This window comes from Lepisosteus platostomus, chromosome 9 (genome assembly GCF_059453375.1).
Source record: "Lepisosteus platostomus isolate fLepPlt1 chromosome 9, fLepPlt1.hap1, whole genome shotgun sequence".
In the NCBI taxonomy this organism is placed as follows: domain Eukaryota; kingdom Metazoa; phylum Chordata; class Actinopteri; order Semionotiformes; family Lepisosteidae; genus Lepisosteus; species Lepisosteus platostomus.
The window spans coordinates 19,577,783-19,598,140 of NC_142619.1; the positions used below are offsets into that span (position 1 = coordinate 19,577,783).

The window sequence follows — 20,358 nt, forward strand, 5'->3', positions numbered from 1 at the left end:
TTGCTTTGCAGCTTTCACCAACACAGCTTTCCACTCTAACCCATAGTCATTCTAACATGTTTCTTTGCATACTGAAAATGTGACACGTGTGATCATTGGTGGAAGAGGTGTTAGTGGGGCCAGCAGGGGGCGCTCACCCTGTGGTCCACGTGGGTCTTAATGCCCCAGTATAGTGATGGGGACACTATACTGTAAAGAGGTGCCGTCCTTCGGATGAGACGTAAAACCGAGGTCCTGACTCTCTGTGGTCATTAAAAATCCCAGGGCGTTTCTCGAAAAGAGTAGGGGTGTAACCCCGGCGTCCTGGCCAAATTTCCCATTGGACCTTACCAATCATGGCCTCCTAATAATCCCCATCTATGAATTGGCATCATTACTCTCTGCTCTCCTCCCCAGCTCCTCCCCATAGCTGATGTGTGGTGAGCGTTCTGGCGCACTATGGCTGCCGTCACATCATCCAGGTGGATGCTGCACAGTAGTGGTGGTGTAGGGGAGACCCTATTACCTGTAAAGCGCTTTGAGTGGAGTGTCCAGAAAAGCGCTATATAAGTGTAAGCAATTATTATTATTATTATTATTATTATTATTTACTAACCATGACTACTTAAAAAGGGTATGTGCATCACAAGCGTTTTGCCAAGCACGGGGAAAAAAAATGCAATCCTATATATAATCAAATGTTAGATTAATACATTGTCTTTGGGGAATAATTCACCTCACTGAAAATACTCAAGATTACAGTTGTGAAACGGACATTCAGTAGAATGTAACACACATCTTCACTGAGGGAAAACAATTTCTAACAAGATAGAAACGCCCTGAAATGTTAATACACAATTTAAAAGCAACAGGAAGCAGCATGTGTCAAAACAAACTGAAGCTCTTAATGAATTTGGAAAATATTTACATTCTGAAATCATATACCAAGAAAGATGTAAAGAACACAGCAAGTTAAAATCTGGTCTAACTTAAGTACAAAATACAAAATAGTAGGCTTTTGGTATCGTCACTGAAGAGAAATACAGTGTCCAGTAGAGTGAATTCAATATGTTGAGTACCATAGTTTTTACTGTAATGTGTAAACTTGGCAAATTACAACTATGGAGCTCCAAGTTCAGCCGTTTTAGGGAAGGTTACTTCTCAAAAACAAGACCAAAAAGGTTACATTGAGAGGAAGTGTGTTCAGTGAACTTGACGGAGTCAGCACCATTGAGAGAAGACATTTTTTTCTGATTTTAACATTTCCTCAATCAATGTGGAAGTATACAACAGTGCAAGGTCATAAGATGAACTTGCTTTAGCTGTTAAAAAAAGCTTTTTTACTGCGAACTACTACTAAAGTGATGCTGTTTTTCACACAACTCTTCTCAAGACTAAAACAAGACTGAACTCTTTCCGAGAACTGAGTTCAGTCAGCAGAGCTCCATTCCAAAGTCTTGCCAATATTAGTAGTGACAGGAAATCTGAGCTTCAGCCAAAGAACGCCATTCATAAGTTATCTTTATTTAAAGACAATGTGCTACCATGGACAAATAAAAAACAAAAGGAAAGCAAGTTAATTACCAAACTGTAATAGCAGTGAAGTTTAAAAGCTTTTACCAGAACGTCTACAAAATGTTAAAAGTTAACAGCATTTCCTTGTAATTCTTGTTATATTTAGCCAAAACTCCAAATATTTTGTGGATAGAAATATTAGCAAGGGTAAAACCTAATAAAATTCAAATTTTAACCTTATATTTATTTGAATAAAAAAACATATATAAAGAAAAAACTTTATATTTTTTATATACACTCCCACACCTGGAGATCTAGCATAATGTAAAACAGGCGTCGATGAGGGAAAACGAAAGAATAAAAAAAGCAAGCAATGTGATTACACAGCTAAATGGTTCTTCATTAGGTTCCACAAACAGAAGAAAACATTTTTTTCAGTTTAGAAAATAACACACACAAAAACACCTTAACATTTTAACCTCCTATGTAGGCAAAAAATAATAATACATAAATAAGACTGCGTTAACAGCACTGAATTTGGCTGACAAACATTTCAATGCAGTTCCAAGAGTTCATCCAGTGTCCAAGTTTCCATTCTTTAATAAGAAAATACAAGTAGCTTTCTCTGGCTTTATTCTTAAGTTCTGTTCTCAAGGCAACAAACTTTAGTTTCAACTGAAATTCATCTGCTCCCGATAGTGGCAAACTGATCCTCCCACAACTGCCCATCTTCAGTGACAATAATGAAGTAAATACTGGTAAGCCTCCAAAAATACAAGCTGCTTGGGATCTTTAATCTACAGTCTCTCCTGCTTATAAGGAAACAAGACCTATACAACTGGAAAATTCCCGCCGGATGTGGATGTTGTCAATAAGTGCCAGGGACTCCATGTGCTGGTTTAAGTGTCGTGGTCTTGATGCTCGGCTTCCTGTTTTGTTCTCCTCAGGTTTCCTTTCATCTTGACAAACTCTGGAGTATTCTCTTGCTCTTCTTCCATTTTCTGTTTTTCAAGTTCATGCTAAAAAAAAATAGACACGAAATAAATGACAAAAGTCCACTTGCTGAATTACTCCCGTGGGATACATGTCCATTCTGTATTGATCGAATAAAGAAGGAGCTTATACTTCTATGTCATACCCTCCCATTTTGTTCCCCAAACACTAATCCAGACCAGTGTTTCTACACGTAAACCGCTGCAATCACTTTCACCTGATAATCCAAATCAATGGATTTTAAATGGAACTGCTTACTCTTTATCCTTCCATGCAACTGAATTTTGGATGCGTCAGCTGGCACTAATCTAGGCTTCCCACACCGAGCAGTGACTTTACTCCCTCTCATTAACACTGAAAGTTCAGAGGGAGGTCACTGGTGTGCAAACACAATAAGGGCACCTTCCAGCCCTAAACTTGCCCCCTCATCAGAGCTGAGAAAAACTCAAGTCATAGTTACATGGAGCTCTGAGCAGAGGTTACTCATTAAGGTACACAACCAAGTGACTGGTCACTGCAGCCCCTCACCTGCTCCAGTTTTTGCTGCCTCTTCATGAGCTCGATCTCCAGGTCAGTCCTCTTCTTTTGGGCTTCCTCCTCCTTCTGTTGTTTCACAACCAGGTCTCGTTTCCGTTTCTCCATCACCTTCTGCAGTTCAGGCTTGTTCTGTGGGGCCAGGCCCCTAAATGAATTAAAGTAAAGACCAGGTCAGTCAACAAAACTATTTTATTTATTCTGCCACTAAACACAAAAAAAATATCACAGCTAAAATCTGTATTTCCAATTTGTTATTACAACATCTCCCCATGTTTCCGTGGGTTTTCTCCAGGTGCTCCAGTTTCTTCCCACAGTCCCAAGAAAGACTGGTAGGTTAAGTGGCTTCTGGGAAAAGGCCCTGGTGTGAGTGTGTGCGTGTTTGTGTTTGTGTATGTGTGTGCCTTGTGTCTCTACTTGTGTCCTGTACAGGGTGTATTCTGACTTTTATCTCAATGAGCCTGTACTAGATACAGCAGCAAGAAAATGGATGGCTAAATAGATGTTATAATATTTATCTGTAACAATTCCTCATTCTGAAATCTGCTGTAAACAAAGGATTCCATTCAGATTTTGTCTGAAATAGCATAAAATGTCAAGCTGACAACCAGCTTCAATGTTCTCAAAAGACACATAGTGGAGACTCAGGGGTGTAGAGCCAGAGGCTACTGCTAATTCCTATGGCACCACTGTGATTACTAATCATGCCATGTGCAGAGTTCCCCTCCACAGTAGAATCCACAGGAAACTGCACAGACCTACATTGTTTTCCTGTCAATTTCTGTGAGACTTAAATTGAACAGAAAGATAAATGACACAAAAACAGGCAGTGAGGAAAGGAAACAAGATGGGACTTTTGTCCCAGTCTATTGGCTGTTACATAGTGTGTTATGTAATGCAAATGATCATTTGCCACTTTCCCATAATCCTGATTGCCCCAGTTTCTGTAATCCTCCCTCAGAATTGGAAATGGTCATTTATCTTTTTAACAATGGTATGCCAAAGGGACGATCTGTAATGACCCTTTGATCAACTGTTAAAGAAGCAATAGTTTAAAGCATTTTAAATGAGTAATAGCTATCGACCCACATCATGAACATGCTCACATCTACCTCTGCTTACCCTATCTGTTCAAATAAAACTGCACAAATGGTTTGACATACAGGATGTATACTAGTCTCATGTCAAGACATGACAATTTGAAGAATGCCACATTTAGATTGTATTCTTCGTAATGTACAATACGCACTACAGGAAGGCAAAAAAATGTGTTTAAAAAGGGAAATTGAGAAAAGACTAAAGATCACTAGTGGTAAGTACTCAATCAATGGCTTGCTTACTACTGATGTTTTACATTTCTTCAAAACTGTATTTCTTGTAACTTTATTTTTAAAGTGCAGTTCATTACTGTCTCTGACAGTAATGCAGCACAAGACATTAAAGCTGCTTGCAGTGACACTATATTATACTGTAGTTTAACAACAGGAAAAGAGCAAAAAAATCACCACTCACTGTAGCTCCCAAAATCTTAACATACACAAAATTACATGTATATACATTTTCTCTTAACATCTTTTTACTTTTCTCTTAACAAAAGCTCTTTTCTGATTATCCACTTTCTTTTCTCTTAGTTTTTTTTAGATTTTAGTTATTATGATCTCCTTTAGAAATAGCATTATGTAACAGAAGCAATGTATGCCTGTCCTTACAAAAAAATTCACTGTAGGTAATACAAACCTAACTCAAAGACAATAACAGGTTCAAACAAGAAATAGACTACTAAAATCACTCAAGTTGTTTTTTAAAAAAAACAGGACATGACAGACCTTCCTCAAGTTAGAACAAAATATTTTTCACTGTAGCTCAAGGAAATTTAGATAATACAGTATGCAGTACAGCACAGAGAGAAAGCAATATAGTGAAGAAATCCTTTGATAGTGGATTACACTAACCACAAGGAATAATTATATATTTTACTGTTTTTTAAAATAAATACACTATGAATGAAGGACTTTTTAAAGGTCTAAGGAAAAAAAATATTTCTCCAACACCCTTTTGCAATGTAATGCCACAACTATCCCTCCAGTCTATAAATTATCCAAATTCCATAAAAGTCTATTTAATTAAAACTGAGAAATTTAAATCACAGATTCCAACTTCAGCCCAATGAGGAGAGAAGTTCATTTGCCACAAAGTAAATTAAATGTTACATAAAATAGATTTACTTTTCTGTGCTGAGATGAACTTAAAAGGCTTTTAATCCCCAAACAGACTTCAGCAGGGACACCACAATCTCATGTTGAAAGGACACTACATTAGTGATTTATCAGATTTAAAAGGGTTGACTCACATGGTACTATAAAATCCTAATATGTCTAAAAATAAATTTCTGTGAATCAATTCTTTTAAGCCTATGTCTGCCAAAAAGTACCCCAAGGGAGATTCTGAAATTCAGTAGGGACCCATACACTGTATACAGAAGGAAATGCAAAATACATGATAAATTCCACTGATGCTGGTTGTTTACTTTAAGTATTCCTTTTTAGTTTTCATACAAATTGTTTTTAGTTTTGAAGTTGGATGATATCGTATCGATCATTCCAACAGCTTTCAATTCAAGGAGATAAAATCTTTTAAACTGGCCAACAACATCCTAGTGGCCTTTCACCTCAATCCATTTCTACTTTTCTAAAGATTTTCAGTTTTCAGTGAAAGATGAGGGAGCACCTCGTTCATCTCGGATTAGCATGATTCCAGTGTGCAGCATTCAGTTGCACAGATTTGTTACACTGTAGAGGCTGAAGTGGGGCACTGAGTCAGTGTATAAAAAAAACAAAGGAATATGTAAAAATACTTAAAGTAAAAATAAGAAAAAAACAACTTTAGCATAGTTGGCTAAAGAAGGCTACAGAACTGAAATATTACTTTTTTCATCTTCAAGTTTCCAATGTAATTCATCTTTTGTTCCTTTATTACAGTTTATTACACGCGATGTTTGAAATAAAACATGAACTTGAAATATGAGCACAATTTAAGTTCAAGTTGCGTAGGATTACAAAATGTTACTTTTGTAAATAAGGAATTAAAACGATCTTGAGAGCAAATTTTTGCATTCAGCACATATATACAGTAGTGGGTCTATACAGTATATGCTACAAATGTCCCAAGCAAAAATATTACAATATGTAAATTCAGTGCAATAACTGCTGTACTGATTTTGTGATGACAGAGGCAAACCACTATGAATATGTTACAATCACACAATCATCACTAACCACAGCATTCATTGCAATAGTTACATAATCTGGAGGGCTTTTTAACCAGTAGGTTCAAAAGCTTGCACACTTGTGGCATATAAAAAAGTATCTGCTGCAGGCTGACTAGAAAGTTACTGTTCTGCATCCCTAATGTTTCAGACATTCTTCTGAAAAGGTTAGGACATTAATTCAAAGAAGGATACAAGAGAAGAGCATTCAATTCATTGTGCTCACTTGGTTGTTGCAGTTAAAGCTTATCTTGAAGATTCCCAGGGAGATCAGCTTCAAAAACATGGCTTAGTATAACATAATAATTTTGTATAAAAGGTACTTCCTGTGTTCAATCCTAAATACTGCTCTTGCTCCTCTTTGAAATTTTTCTAAGTCTTCATTATCCTTCTCACATTGCAGAGACAGCACTTCCCCTGTATTCTACAGGAGGTCTGTCTCATGTTTTTAACTGGAATTTAAAGAGCACAATTATGAGTCCACAGAATCGCCTCTAGATTGGTGCCTCCCATTTAATATCTATAAAGTGCATTTTTGCTACCTGTATTTAATACTTTGTACAATGCATTTTATTTCAGCATGCCAGCCTTTTTCTTCTTTTATTTGCATTATGGCAACACTCAGGGTATCCATTCAAAACAGCTCATAGAACAGGAACACGACCTTGAACTGAACTGTACTTTGAAACAATAAGTTAGCACAACATCAATGGCATCTGTGGAATCTGAATCTCCTTCCATTAAAGAGAAAGTAAACACAAGACACAATGTCTCAGGAATGTGGGATCACACTGGGCTGTGCTGTTGAAGAAACACCTGATGCAGGGCACAATATACTTTAATAAAGCAAATGAGAAATTTACTGATATCAAGGTTACCAAACTACTGATTAAGCAGGTATGCATGTTGCTATTTTAGACACAAATTGAATGGCTGCAGGTCACTTATAGTCCTTCCTATGTCAATTCCACAAAGTCTTAAAAATATCTAATTGGTTAATGATATTTTCTTTTATTAGAACATATCTCATACTGTTAAAAAACAGAATCTTTTCATCTTCGATTCTAAACTATGCCCCTGGACCACACACAGCGTGTATAGTAAAACAGCATCAGTTAGAGGAGTGATGCAGCTCTCACTGATGACACTGCAACTTCACAGGCACCCAACAAGTCATGGAAGTTGTTGTGGTGTGGAAACCCAACTGGCTTGGCCAAGTTTTTGGCTGCTATTGTCCAGACTATAGGGCGAAGCCTGCATTAGAAGGCCACTCAATGGCTGGATCATTCAAATGCCAGATTAAATTAAAGTTTAATAAAAATAAAAATATTCAACTCAAAAATGAACTTTTTTTATACAAACTGTAACAATCCTTGTTTAATTTTTAATATAGATCTTGCTGAATACCTGTCTTCATTGTCATTATCAGCCTTCAGTCTCAAGGTTAAGGATACAATATGTGACCCTCAAGTATAGAAGAGCACTGCAGGCATGGTTTCAACAGTGAGACATACAGTGCCTTGCGAAAGTATTCGGCCCCCTTGAACTTTTCAACCTTTTGCCACATTTCAGGCTTCAAACATAAAGATATAAATTTTTTATTTTATGTGAAGAATCACCAACAAGTGGGACACAATTGTGAAGTGGAACGAAATCTATTGGATTTTTGAAACTTTTTTAACTAATAAAAAAATGAAAAGTGGGGCGTGCAAAATTATTCGGCCCCTTTACTTTCAGTGCAGCAAACTCACTCCAGAAGTTCAGCGAGGATCTCTGAATGATCCAATGTTGTCCTAAATGACTGATGGTGATAAATAGAATCCACCTGTGTGTAATCAAGTCTCTGTATAAATGCACCTGCTCTGTGATAGTCTCAAGGTTCTGTTGAAAGCGCAGAGAGCATCATGAAGACCAAGGAACACACCAGGCAGGTCCGTAATACTGTTGTGGAGAAGTTTAAAGCCGGATTTGGATACAAAAAGATTTCCCAAGCTTCAAACATCCCAAGGAGCACTGTGCAAGCGATCATCTTGAAATGGAAGGAGTATCAGACCACTGCAAATCTACCAAGACCTGGCCGTCCCTCTAAACTTTCAGCTCAGACAAGGAGAAGACTGATCAGAGATGCAGCCAAGAGGCCCATGATCACTCTGGATGAACTGCAGAGAACTACAGCTGAGGTGGGAGAGTCTGTCCATAGGACAACAATCAGTCTTACACTGCACAAATCTGGCCTTTATGGAAGAGTGGCAAGAAGAAAGCCATTTCTCAAAGATATCCATAAAAAGTCTCGTCTAAAGTTTGCCACAAGGCACCTGGGAGACACCCCAAACATGTGGAAGAAGGTGCTCTGGTCAGATGAAACCAAAATCTAACTTTTTGGCCACAATGCAAAACGATATGTTTGGCGTAAAAGCAACACAGCTCATCACCCTCAACACACCATCCCCACTGTCAAACATGGTGGTGGCAGCATCATGGTTTGGGCCTGCTTTTCTTCAGCAGGGACAGGGAAGATGGTTAAAATTGAGGGGAAGATGGATGCACCCAAATACAGGACCATTCTGGATGAAAACCTGTTGGAGTCTGCAAAAGACCTGAAACTGGGACGGAGATTTATCTTCCAACAAGACAATGATCCCAAACATACAGCAAAATCTACAAAGGAATGGTTCACAAATAAACGTATCCAGGTGTTTGAATGGCCAAGTCAAAGTCCAGACCTGAATCCAATCGAGAATCTGTGGAAAGAGCTGAAAACTGCTGTTCACAAACGCTCTCCATCCAACCTCACTGAGCTCGAGCTGTTTTGCAAGGAAGAATGGGCAAGAATTTCAGTCTCTCGATGTGCAAAACTGATAGAGACATACCCCAAGCGACTTGCAGCTGTAATCGCAGCAAAAGGTGGCTCTACAAAGTATTAACGCAAGGGGGCCGAATAATTTTGCACGCCCCACTTTTCATTTTTTTATTAGTTAAAAAAGTTTCAAAAATCCAATAGATTTCGTTCCACTTCACAATTGTGTCCCACTTGTTGGTGATTCTTCACATAAAATAAAAAATTTATATCTTTATGTTTGAAGCCTGAAATGTGGCAAAAGGTTAAAAAGTTCAAGGGGGCCGAATACTTTCGCAAGGCACTGTAAGTGGAAACAATGCATTTTATTGACATGAACTTTTTTGCGGATTCTTGCAGCACCGATACACACACTGAAGTCAAAGAAGGCAAACATACACTTAGCTTAAGGGGATTGTGACAGTGGGGAAGGACTTCCCACTGTACACTGCTAGACGGTCCTCTAGCCGCCCCCTCTCTCATTAGTTCAGCGTGAGAATGTATATCAGCACAACCTGGGTCTTCATGAAACCCTATATAACATTCTCACACAATCTCCCTGTGTTCGCCTCAGAACCATGGGACCAGTCGTCAGATTGCGGACGTCTGTTTTTCTACTCTCTGATAGAGATTTTGAACCCTCACTTAGAAATACGTATACTTTTAACATTTCTTGCGGGTTACAGTATCACTACTCTGCGACTACACGTCAGCTCTCTACCTCAGCTAGAGGTATCGACCTCCCGCCGGTGAAACAGGCAGCTCAAACAACCACACTGTCACAGGATATATCTGTCACTCATAAAGATTATTCAGGAAATGTGCAAATGATGCACTGCCCTATGTAAGGCAAACGTGGGTACTAAAATGCATTCAAGAGGCTCCAATTTGTCCCTATTAATATAGATGAAAGGTGAAACTGGCTGACCTTTCTGCTTGTTTTGTGATGCCTGTCCTTGCCTCTCCCCCTTCAGCTTTACAGATATTCCCAGTAAGCCATAAAAACTAAACCCTCCCTGCCCACTTTATTATCCATTTCAGAGAAAACAGATTTAGATTAACCTACTGTTCAAACAGTGTCTGCACTGATCCTGCATATCCGCTAGAAAACAAATACCTTCACTGAACTAGATACGAAACGTCAAAACACATCCTGCAAATGTTAAAAAACTACATTCATCTAAGTTGTATTTTGTGTAAAACATTAATGATCATTCTAAGAATCAAATAGTTAACCTTCTTTACAGAGTTTTTATACAGATTTCTAAAAACACAAAAAGAAAATGACGAAGAAATCATAGGACACTCTTACAAACATGCTGTTCAAAATCTATGTACTCAACGTTCACATTCCTAACAATCCAAATTCTTTCTTAGGAAAAACAATACAAAGAATGATCCTGTTATGCATCACATTACTAACATAAATAAACTGCTTTGGTTGTACATTTGATTTAAGAAATCAGCATAGCAAATTATGGTAGAAGCTGTATTATTATGTTTAACAGTACAGTATGAGGAGAATTATGGCGCCAGTCACTTAATATTTACAAGTCACACTGAAAACTTTTTTTCTTTCACTGCAAGCAAACCAAAGATCTACGGATCATTAAGAAAAGAGTCTCATCTCTCTGGGTGCTTTCAAACCAAGTATTGAATGAGGTTGCGCCTGAGCATCTGTCCCTTTGGCGAAGATGAAAGAAGCTCTCGGCAACAGACAGGAATGTATGGATGCAAACATCCTTTTCATAAAGTATTTTTTCATACTTACATAAAAAAGTCTATGCAATATACTACAATTACAGAAGTGTTATCACTGTTAAAAGTGTTGTTATAGTATATAGTAAAGAAAAAAGTATTTTTTATTCTGAAAATTCCTTTCACAATCAAATTTAATTGAAATACTTGAATTAAGTTCTCTTCCCAAATAATTTAAACCACATATTTCTCCCTTATAAGTGTAAACAGTACAACCGTATTTGTCAGTGGTAAGAAAGAAAAGTTTGTTTGCTGAAGTTAAAAGATGTCAAAATATGCAGTGCAAATTCAATTATATAAATGACAACTCTATTTTTTAACTTCAGTTGAAGCTTTTTTAAAAAACAAAATTGTCTTATCTGCAAATGAACATTGAAGAAGCATTCTATCACCGCAAAACATTTTATTCATAAAGATTTATGAATGTAATAAAACTCAGTGACACTAAATGCTTGTTGCATCATACTATTTCAGATTTATCATATGGCATTAATTTGATATATATTATATATATTTTAAACAATACAAATATGCATAACTGTTTACAGATTTACGGTTGTCTCTTATCATACATACAGTATGATATACATGAATGTTATGGTTGAAACAACAGGAATTAGAGGACTAGTTAAGAAGACTTTTAAATAACAGAAGAGTAATTGATGTAATTACTGTATGTACCTTTTCTATGAAAGGCCTACCTTTTCTGATTCATTAAGAGTTCTCTGTGAAGATCCTGGTGGTTCCTTGAAGATTTCACAGGATTGACAATCTTTTTGGGCTTGATTAACTCATCACAGTCATTGTCAATGTAGTCTGGCTCCGCCATGATGCTTCTCACTGTTGGTGATAGTTCTGTCAAATCGCCCTGCTCCAAGCCGCTATCTGTCAACATCAAAGAATAAGAGCATCAGGTTGTGAGCAGCTAGCCAACTGATCCAACAATCTTATCCAGTCGTTTCTTCAAAAAAGACCAGGGAATCAGCTTTAAGAACATGCTGTTGAGCATAACCTGCTCTAGAGTGTCCCTTGTAAAAAGTGCAAAAAGTGCCTTTTGTTTCTCGATTTTAAATGCACCCCCCATATATATGCTTGGTTCCTGTTGTTCATACTGTATGTTGCCATTGATTCTGAAGGAATGTATTGGGTTGACTTTGTCAAAGGCTTTGGGGATTTGATGAATACTTGAACCACTATTTCTCCATACAGTATTTTCTTCTCTACTTAAAAGATTCAATTCTCTTAGTGGATCCGTGGAGGACACTCCTTTGTGACAGGAATGTTTTTCATCATCCTTTTCTGGACTGATTTCAGATTTTTTATAATATGGTGATCAAAACCATAAAACAATATTCTGATTATAGATAGGCTGCTTTCATAAAATTGTATAATTCATCCTTCTATGTTTCTAACCACTACTTCCAATTCAGGGATGAGGGATAACCAGAGTCTATGCCGACCTGTAACAGGTGCAAGGCGAGATACACCCTGGTCGGGACGCCAGTCAATTACAGTGCACACACAGACCCAGGGACATACACACTCGTACCGGGTACAACTTTCTACGTGCGTGTTTTTGGGCCATGGGAGGAACCGGAGCACCCAAAGGAAACCCATGCGAACACGTGAAGAACATACAAACTCCACACAGATAGCACCCCAGGCTCAGGATTGAAACCAGGACCCCAGCGCTGCAAGGCTGCAATTCTAACCACTGAGCCACCATGCCTCCCCATCATATTTCATTTGAAATAAATACATTTTGCATACACACTCAAATAAATAACATTTGATTCAACTTTGAGATATTGATTAAACCAGGCATGTTATGTACATACGCACTGTAAGGAATAAAGTCAGCAGATTAACTTTAAAGTGTCCCTCTGACAAAGGCTTCCTCTTTCCATTTTCCAGATTCTATAATCTTTCCAGACTTTACCTTAACTATAAGCTTAATAAAATCACAAATTGCTACAAAACAATAACTAAACTATTCTTTAAAAGAATAAGTATTAAATCCAACTGGCTGCAATAAACATAAATATAAACTGAGAAACCAGCTTGAGACAAACGAAAACCCAACTTCAATAAAGCAGATAGCTGTTTATTTTACAGTAAAGTTTGGGATGATATTTCCAGTGTGTGCAGTCAGTGATGATATGATAGTTACAGGCTGAAGATGGATTCTACCTTGCATTTATTTGCAAAATCCTAGTTTGTGTTTCAATAAGAAAAAATATTTTGTTGACCACAACAATATATGAATATGAATAGATATAGCACTCTTATGTTTTCATAGAAGAATACTCTATTATGCTATGTTTTCCTCAGTTTCTATAAGTAGAAGATAAGCATATTTTTACCTTACCTTGAAGGGGAGGAAAGACTTGGTATCCAAACACTGTTGCCATTGTTGGCTCTGATATACACCAAAATCCTCGCCTACTTTCCGACTGCAAAGACGAACTGTGACAGAGCAGCTCTGTCCTCTGTACGTGTTGTTTCAGGAAGGATTAAAGCAGTGCAGCCTGTTCTGTCCTTGGCAATATTACATTATCTAACAGCACACTCCCCTCCAGAACCAACACTACTGTGGCTAGTTAATCTTTAAACAGCTGGGTATGTACAGACAAGCTTCAGCCTTGTCCCTATATGGAAACGGAAGAGGACTTCTACTGGATCAGCTCCCAGAAAAACAAATAGAAATAAAAAAGTTCTATGCTTACAACATCGCAGAGCAAGGTATTGCGCCAGTGACTTTATGGGTAGGGACTTTTTGCAGGTAATAAAAAATTATTTACACTGCAATTGAAGATACCAGCTGTAATAAGAAAACTAAAACTCTCAAACTGGGTATCTGAGGGGGGAAAAAACACCTGGACACCAGTCAGGTTAGGATGTTTGTATCTGTACATTATCACACCATTTCAGCACCTTTTCAGTCTTGAATGTATGATTGAATAACTACAAAATATAGGTATTTTTTATAATAAGCTGGAACATAGCCCTTAAAGCCCTTACTAAATGGACCATTTACTGTTATGTATTATGTGCTTAGTAGACACCGTTATGCAGGGTAACTTATAAAATATAACATAAATTAATGTATAGAGTAAATACCAAAAACCAGACACCATTTAAAAGAAATCAGAAAGACCCTTAAACCCAAAAGATCATGCAAATGTTTTTCCCTACAGTGTTTTCATGGATCAAACCGCATGCACAATAGCTCTTGGCTGCCAGCCAAGCATTCTAATTAATTTCTCCTTGCTTTGTTCTCAAATGCCTCATGTCATAGGCAGCTATGACCTAGACGTTTCACATGACAGTACCTCTAGGTTGAAAACAATGCTGGACCAGTTTAATAGCTATGTGAATATACGCATATATAGGACAGTATGCATTGTATTATCTATAAACACAATTCATATGTTAATTCCAAATTCCCTTAAATCAAAATGCTAATGGGTAACTTGTCAGTTAATCATCTGAAGTCACTGCAGGGAAATTGTAAAGCTTAAAGAAGGAAAACAGGCATATGTCAAAGCACAAAGCAGGCCCAGGATCAACGGTTATTTAACAATAAGAGCAGCACTGTCAGTTGAAATTAGAATTACATTTTTTTCTTTGTTTCTAGTAAACTACAGCAATAACAAAAAAAGAAGATTAGAATTACAGTCTCAAGATAAGCACTACATGCAGGACTAATCAAACTCTGACCTTTCCAATCCACTCCACTTATCTATTTTGTAAAAACCAACTCCTTAAATATTATTTTAAAATAATGTAATTTTATTATCAATGTCCTTCAACCCTATACAGTATATCCTTGATTTAACAGACTTCACTTTAAAGGATCTAGGATGCAACCAACAAAATCTGGTAAAGCAGAGTTCAGACAATGACAGACTTCCCCTTAAAAAGAAAGGCTGTCTGGACCCAGTGTCCATTTAGTTGACACCATGACTACCCCCAAAATATTGGACAACATCCAGTAAATGTAATCTGCAATATATACAATCATAAGCATACATTACAGTGTTGCTGATTAGGATAACTGTGAGGCTAAACATGGTCAAATTTGTAGAATTCAATGCCAAAAATGAGCTACAGTTAAAGGCTACAAATAAGAAAGAAAAGCTTTTACAAACATTATACATCACAATGTGTGCTTTTACAAAAGCTGAGGCTGCTAGCGGGCATCATGTTGTCTTTGTGATCTTTGTGTGCATGATACATCACCCATCCGCATCCACATAAATATTAATGTTATATCTTCGTGGTAACTTACAGAGTACAGTGTATGCAGTACACAGTACACACACATATAGACTTTTTTCCCCCAAATACACAAGTTTGTTTTGTGGCTAAAAAAAAATCATAAGTACTTCATCAGTCTTCCCCTACAGCCCATTACAGTATCATCTCGTGTTAACTGCGTATTAATTATCAATGAAGGACCTGGTTGTAGAACAATCATTTAAAGGAATGAATTGAGGGGCTGCAGGTTGAGAAGCACCATTTATTGTAAACTTCATATTTTTTTATAAAAAACAACATACAATCTATTGTTTGTAATGTAAGTTCTGTTGATCTAATAAAGTAGTGCAAAACTAAAGGACGCAAGCAATTAAAAATCAAGATAATTCATTGGAACTGCCCTATAATTCCACTAGATGTCACTATATTGCATATTATTGTAAAAACCCAGCACATTGATAAGACTAATGAATAGGCTGATAGATCAGACTTGTATACAGCACTTCAAAACAATTTGGAAAAAGGCCACAGGACAATAAATTTACTTAACGCCAATGTACTGTCAGCAATAAGTTGTAATGCATGTGCAGAACACTGTTGTCCCTGTTTGAGTTCACACTAATGATCCTTTCCTTCCTCACCTCACCACCACAAATTGCTGTTGTGCAGTGCTTCCACAACTAAAAACAAGAGGGCTATCTAATGCATAATGTAAACTGAGGTCCTGAGGAGACCCTCTGTTTGTATGACGTTTTTGCTTTGTTTTTTAAAACGTGTCGGCAGTGCCCACACCTATAAAAAATTGTTTAAGATCCACAAGAAGTAAACATGCCTTACTAGACTGGTTTTCAGGCTTTTGTTTTTCCACAACCGTGGAGTGAGTTTAACTGAAAACGCAGATGGTAAGAACCTGCTGTGGTTGCCTCTTGGCTGTCACACAATCTCAGTAAAGGAGATGCTCTTTGTCTCTACCAGCCTCACACTCCAGCACTAAGTATCAAATTATCAACAGCCCACTGCCAAAGCTTTGATTCAGGAAGGAAACAGACAGTGAAACCTCCACTGATTCTAAATAATTTCCCATATGGGTGTATCTGGCACAGACAGCCATGCAGGCACTTCTCTGTGCGTGTGACTTATGAATGTTTTACATAATGCATTTTCCCAATTAATAATAAATTCACACTTAAATAACCCTTAAGAACAGAAAGACTAGCCTTTAATTCCACTAAGGAGATTTGTTTAGGCTTATTAACATAATACTTCTTGTATTGAGGGATGGATCGATGCTGCTTGAAATTACTAACTGAAACTGCTCAACATGCCTCAACAGTGACATTTCTGTAGGAATGCCAGATTAATGCCAGATTAAATAACATTGTGCTTAATGTATCACTAGCTAATCACCTTTACCAAGCCTTCAGAAAATCTGCATTACTTTTCCATCATATTTACAATGGTATTTTGTTTGGTGGCTCATAACAATAGCTTTTGAAAGCTGTAGCTAAAGTGTTATCAACAGGTTTGTACAGTATTCAAAAAGTACTCAAACAACTAGAGGATGCCTATATATTTAGGCATTATCTGCAGTCTTTTTAAACATGTGCTTAAAGATATCTCTTTCGTTTCCAGTTCTGTGCAGCTGTGGTAAACACTTAGGATTTTCGAACTGTGATTTGATATGTTGATTATTATAAACCAATTTCCATATCCAGAATTTAAATATCATGGTGCTCATAAAGCAACATACCTCAAATGTAGTATCTCCTATATATATAATTTTAAATGGATGTGGCTATCACATTTATCTGTTAAAAAAAGCTTCTTACAAAAATTAACAATGTCACGTACTCCTGCAGTCTGAGTATTTTTTTCTTTCAAATGAAAGACACGCACGTATTAAAGTAAGTCTTCTCCCGCAATCTGGAAGTGGAAGTGGCTCAGCGAGTTCAAAGTTCTCTAATTCAATATCCGCAGCCCATTAACAGCTGGGTGACCTCAGAGCAAGCATTTGATGATTATAACTTAGGCGGGAGCCCGCAGGCTTCTGGAATGCAGCCCAACGTGATCACACGACCTAGCCATTTTCCTTACATCTAAATAGGCATCTCATACTGGTCACACTAGGCAACACATTCTGGTCAGCCTTACTTTTATAAAACAAAAAAAAACACAAAACAGAAAACTGGAGGCAGTGGGATTTCCTCTGTATGGGGACAATGCCCATCTGTCAATGTTAATGGAACACATATGTGAAGTGAACACAACTCTTTCACATGAAATGAGGATGAGTAAGTCGGAGTATGAATAACAATACATTTTCTGGAAAACTATTATCTAAGAGCACATTAAAAATATTAATTTATTATACATTGCGACCAGTATACTTAATCTGTGGGTAAGAACTGACTGCCCTGTTCTCGAGTTCTTCACTGTATGACTGTGTGGCTGGGACAATACCAAGAAGCACAGCAGTATGAGGTCATTCATTGCAGCGATTTTATCCATGTTGTTTATTGTTCTCTTCTCTGACAAACTTCATAATACTCTAATAGAAACAACATAGGTTTGTTTTCATTGCAATACACAGCATATGGAATGAGGTGGGGCAGCCCATGTTTTCTAAGTTTATTTGAAAGTAAACAACACAGCTCATTAGGAAAGAGAGAGCTAATTTAAGAGCCATTTCATTGAGGTCCCAGGAGTACAGTTGCTGGGAATCTACACATAGTGTATACGCTGCACAGCTGGACACTTTACAAAATGGTCCTGCTCTGAGGCTCCACTCTTATTTTCCAGTCCTTTGAGCCAAATCTGCAACTGAAAGAGCCAATGTGCAGCTTTTACATATACCAGAAAGGAAACCTAAAGAGCTTTTAAGTATTAACATCCTTTAATTTCCCAGTCAAACCAATGAAAGGACTTACAGGCCTATTTTTTATTACTTTACAACAGAAACCCACACCAGACTCTCGCTTTTTTGAGGTCATTTACATATATGATTTCAAAGTTGATGCCTTCAGGTTTTCTGCATCATTTCAGACTGCAAAACATCTACTGTAATGGAAAATCTATGGCATGTGTGCCGATTATGGTGAATGTCTTTATCATATAAATCTGTTAAAATGCTTTACGGTCTTCCTCTTTCAACAAAACAATACTGTGTAATGCGAACATTTTCTCTGAGCTAAAAAAGCTTCCTTATAGTTTCTGTCCTATTACAAAACCATGTGAAATCAGCTCTAGAACAGATGTACTTGTTATGAAACCAAAGAACAGAAATAATCTATTTTGAAAGGAAACGGCAATGAAAATTTACACAATTTCAGTGCACATGGAAAGAACAAGAATCTAAAAATAATTTAGTTTGTTCCCCCATGACTAAAAACAATATGAGTAAGGGCCTCTAACAGCACTGTAAATAAAATATTCAAACTCTAAGACACAGGTGATTTCGTTTTATAAACTGAGACAGTTTGAAGAAACACTGATGCGCAAAATAAACTAAATTCTAATAGACATAATAAAATATTTTTAAAATAAACATTTTAAAAGTTTGTCAAGCTGTCAAAATACTAAAACATTAAACAGTATCAACTATGACCTCCAGGAGCACTAACACAATCCTGGCACTGTTAATACATACTTCATTTTCTTGCAGTTGTGTCATTGTAAGCCTAGAATTGTGTGGTTGTATGATCCCCTGTTGGACAATTGACCTTGCCAGACTGGCTTACAGGAATAGAGCCACTGTTGGCTAAAGGACTTGGTTAATGTATCGTTGAACAATACAGTAGGCCTCAATCAGAACCAAAAAATGTCCTTGTGTTAAAGGAGACTGTCGGCCACAGCAGCATAACACTAACCACAATGTCTCAACACACATTGTCTTCTTTCAGGTACTAAATGTCAAAAAGTAATTCATTGATAAATAACGCCTTTCTCTGCCTCCATTTCAGAGACTTTCTGGAACATAAAAGATGCAATTGCATCTCTGAGCCGTCAACATTCTCATTTTCAATCAACCGCCACCGAGTATGTAGTTGTTGACTTCTGTTGAGTCATGGGTTATTTCTCTTGGAATTTCTCATGCTGTAGCCATTGTAGTTGAAAATGAGTATGCAGATAGATCAGAGAGATGTGACCTGGGCCGGTGTGATGACCCTCTTAACTCTAGATGGGGTTTGACCTTCACTGAGCTGTTAAACATCTCATTCTCCAGGCCATGTCTATCTCAGACAGGCTGATGCTTTGCAATTATGCAGGTGATCTTCCATTACATCATACGGGCATTGTCATTTTCTGCTCTTCTAGTGCTAAACGTATTAAAGTTGTAGCCTCTTTAATACCAACTTTATGTTTCTAATTCCATTTAATTCTGGAAATGTTAACTCCTCTCATATACCAAACACTGAACACCTTGATTGTATCCTTAAGAAATTACGTGACCTACAGTACTACGCCAAGATACTACTCAAAAATTCAACAAACTTATCAGCTTAATATTTAAAATGTTGATAGATTTGTAAGTCCAGTGAGTTAAGCTTTCATCGTGCCTTCGTGTACTTTTCTAAACATTTACAATGAGATGTTGTGCATTCTTTTTAACATAAAAATGCAGCAGATGACAATTCTTTTAAATTACCAAATAAAACCTAAATGTTCCACAAATCTAAAGTCCTATTACCATCAGGTTTAAGCGGTCAAAAGCAGAAGAACCCCCATATTGAAATAAAGATGGCAACATTAATGATAAATTAATGACATTTGGGCCTAAATCCTCAAGTCTGAAAACAAATGCTAGTACACAGCAGCAAGCAACTGGGCTCCTGTTTCCTGGGCAGGTTTATCCACTATATTTGGGACTGCAGTGAGTGTCCTTTCCCTAGACTACAGTGCCCTCCCATCAATCAACTCTACCATTCCCAACAACCTACTGCTACGTTCACACAGCAGGGACTCTTGCACACTAATGTTTAGAAAAGGAAAATGTATTGTAGTCATACTGCTCTGCCTATAGTTCTCAATTTCCCCTTATCCTTGTGTTTATTCCTTTCTAGGTTCTGGACTCAGAGATAACTATACCTGCAGTACCATCCTATCTTCTGGGGGAAGTCACCAGTTCCCTAACGGGCAGGATTATATCGCTATCTCAACTCCCTTCATAATTCAAGTCTTGTGTTTTTGGGTAGAGGCAAAACCCAATTCCTGGCCACAG

General features: G+C 37.3%; 1 protein-coding gene across 5 annotated transcripts in view; it reads right to left on the reverse strand.

Annotated features, from left to right (window-relative positions):
- Nucleotides 1–1,483: 1,483 nt before the first annotated feature.
- fam107b (family with sequence similarity 107 member B) overlaps nt 1,484–20,358 on the reverse strand; it is a 61,852-nt gene continuing 42,977 nt past the window's right edge. For 3 of the 5 annotated variants that reach the window (XM_088647140.1, XM_088647142.1, XM_088647143.1), the window contains 3 exons: nt 11,582–11,765; nt 3,016–3,169; nt 1,484–2,513 (listed from right to left, as the gene is read on the reverse strand). In XM_088647140.1, the coding sequence (XP_088503266.1) occupies nt 2,394–2,513; nt 3,016–3,169; nt 11,582–11,765 (458 nt within the window). In that variant the 3' untranslated portion in view covers nt 1,484–2,393. Of the gene's footprint in view, nt 2,514–3,015; nt 3,170–11,581; nt 11,766–13,243; nt 13,471–20,358 lie in introns of those variants that run through there. The other 2 variants (XM_088647141.1, XM_088647144.1) reach the window with 2 other exon arrangements.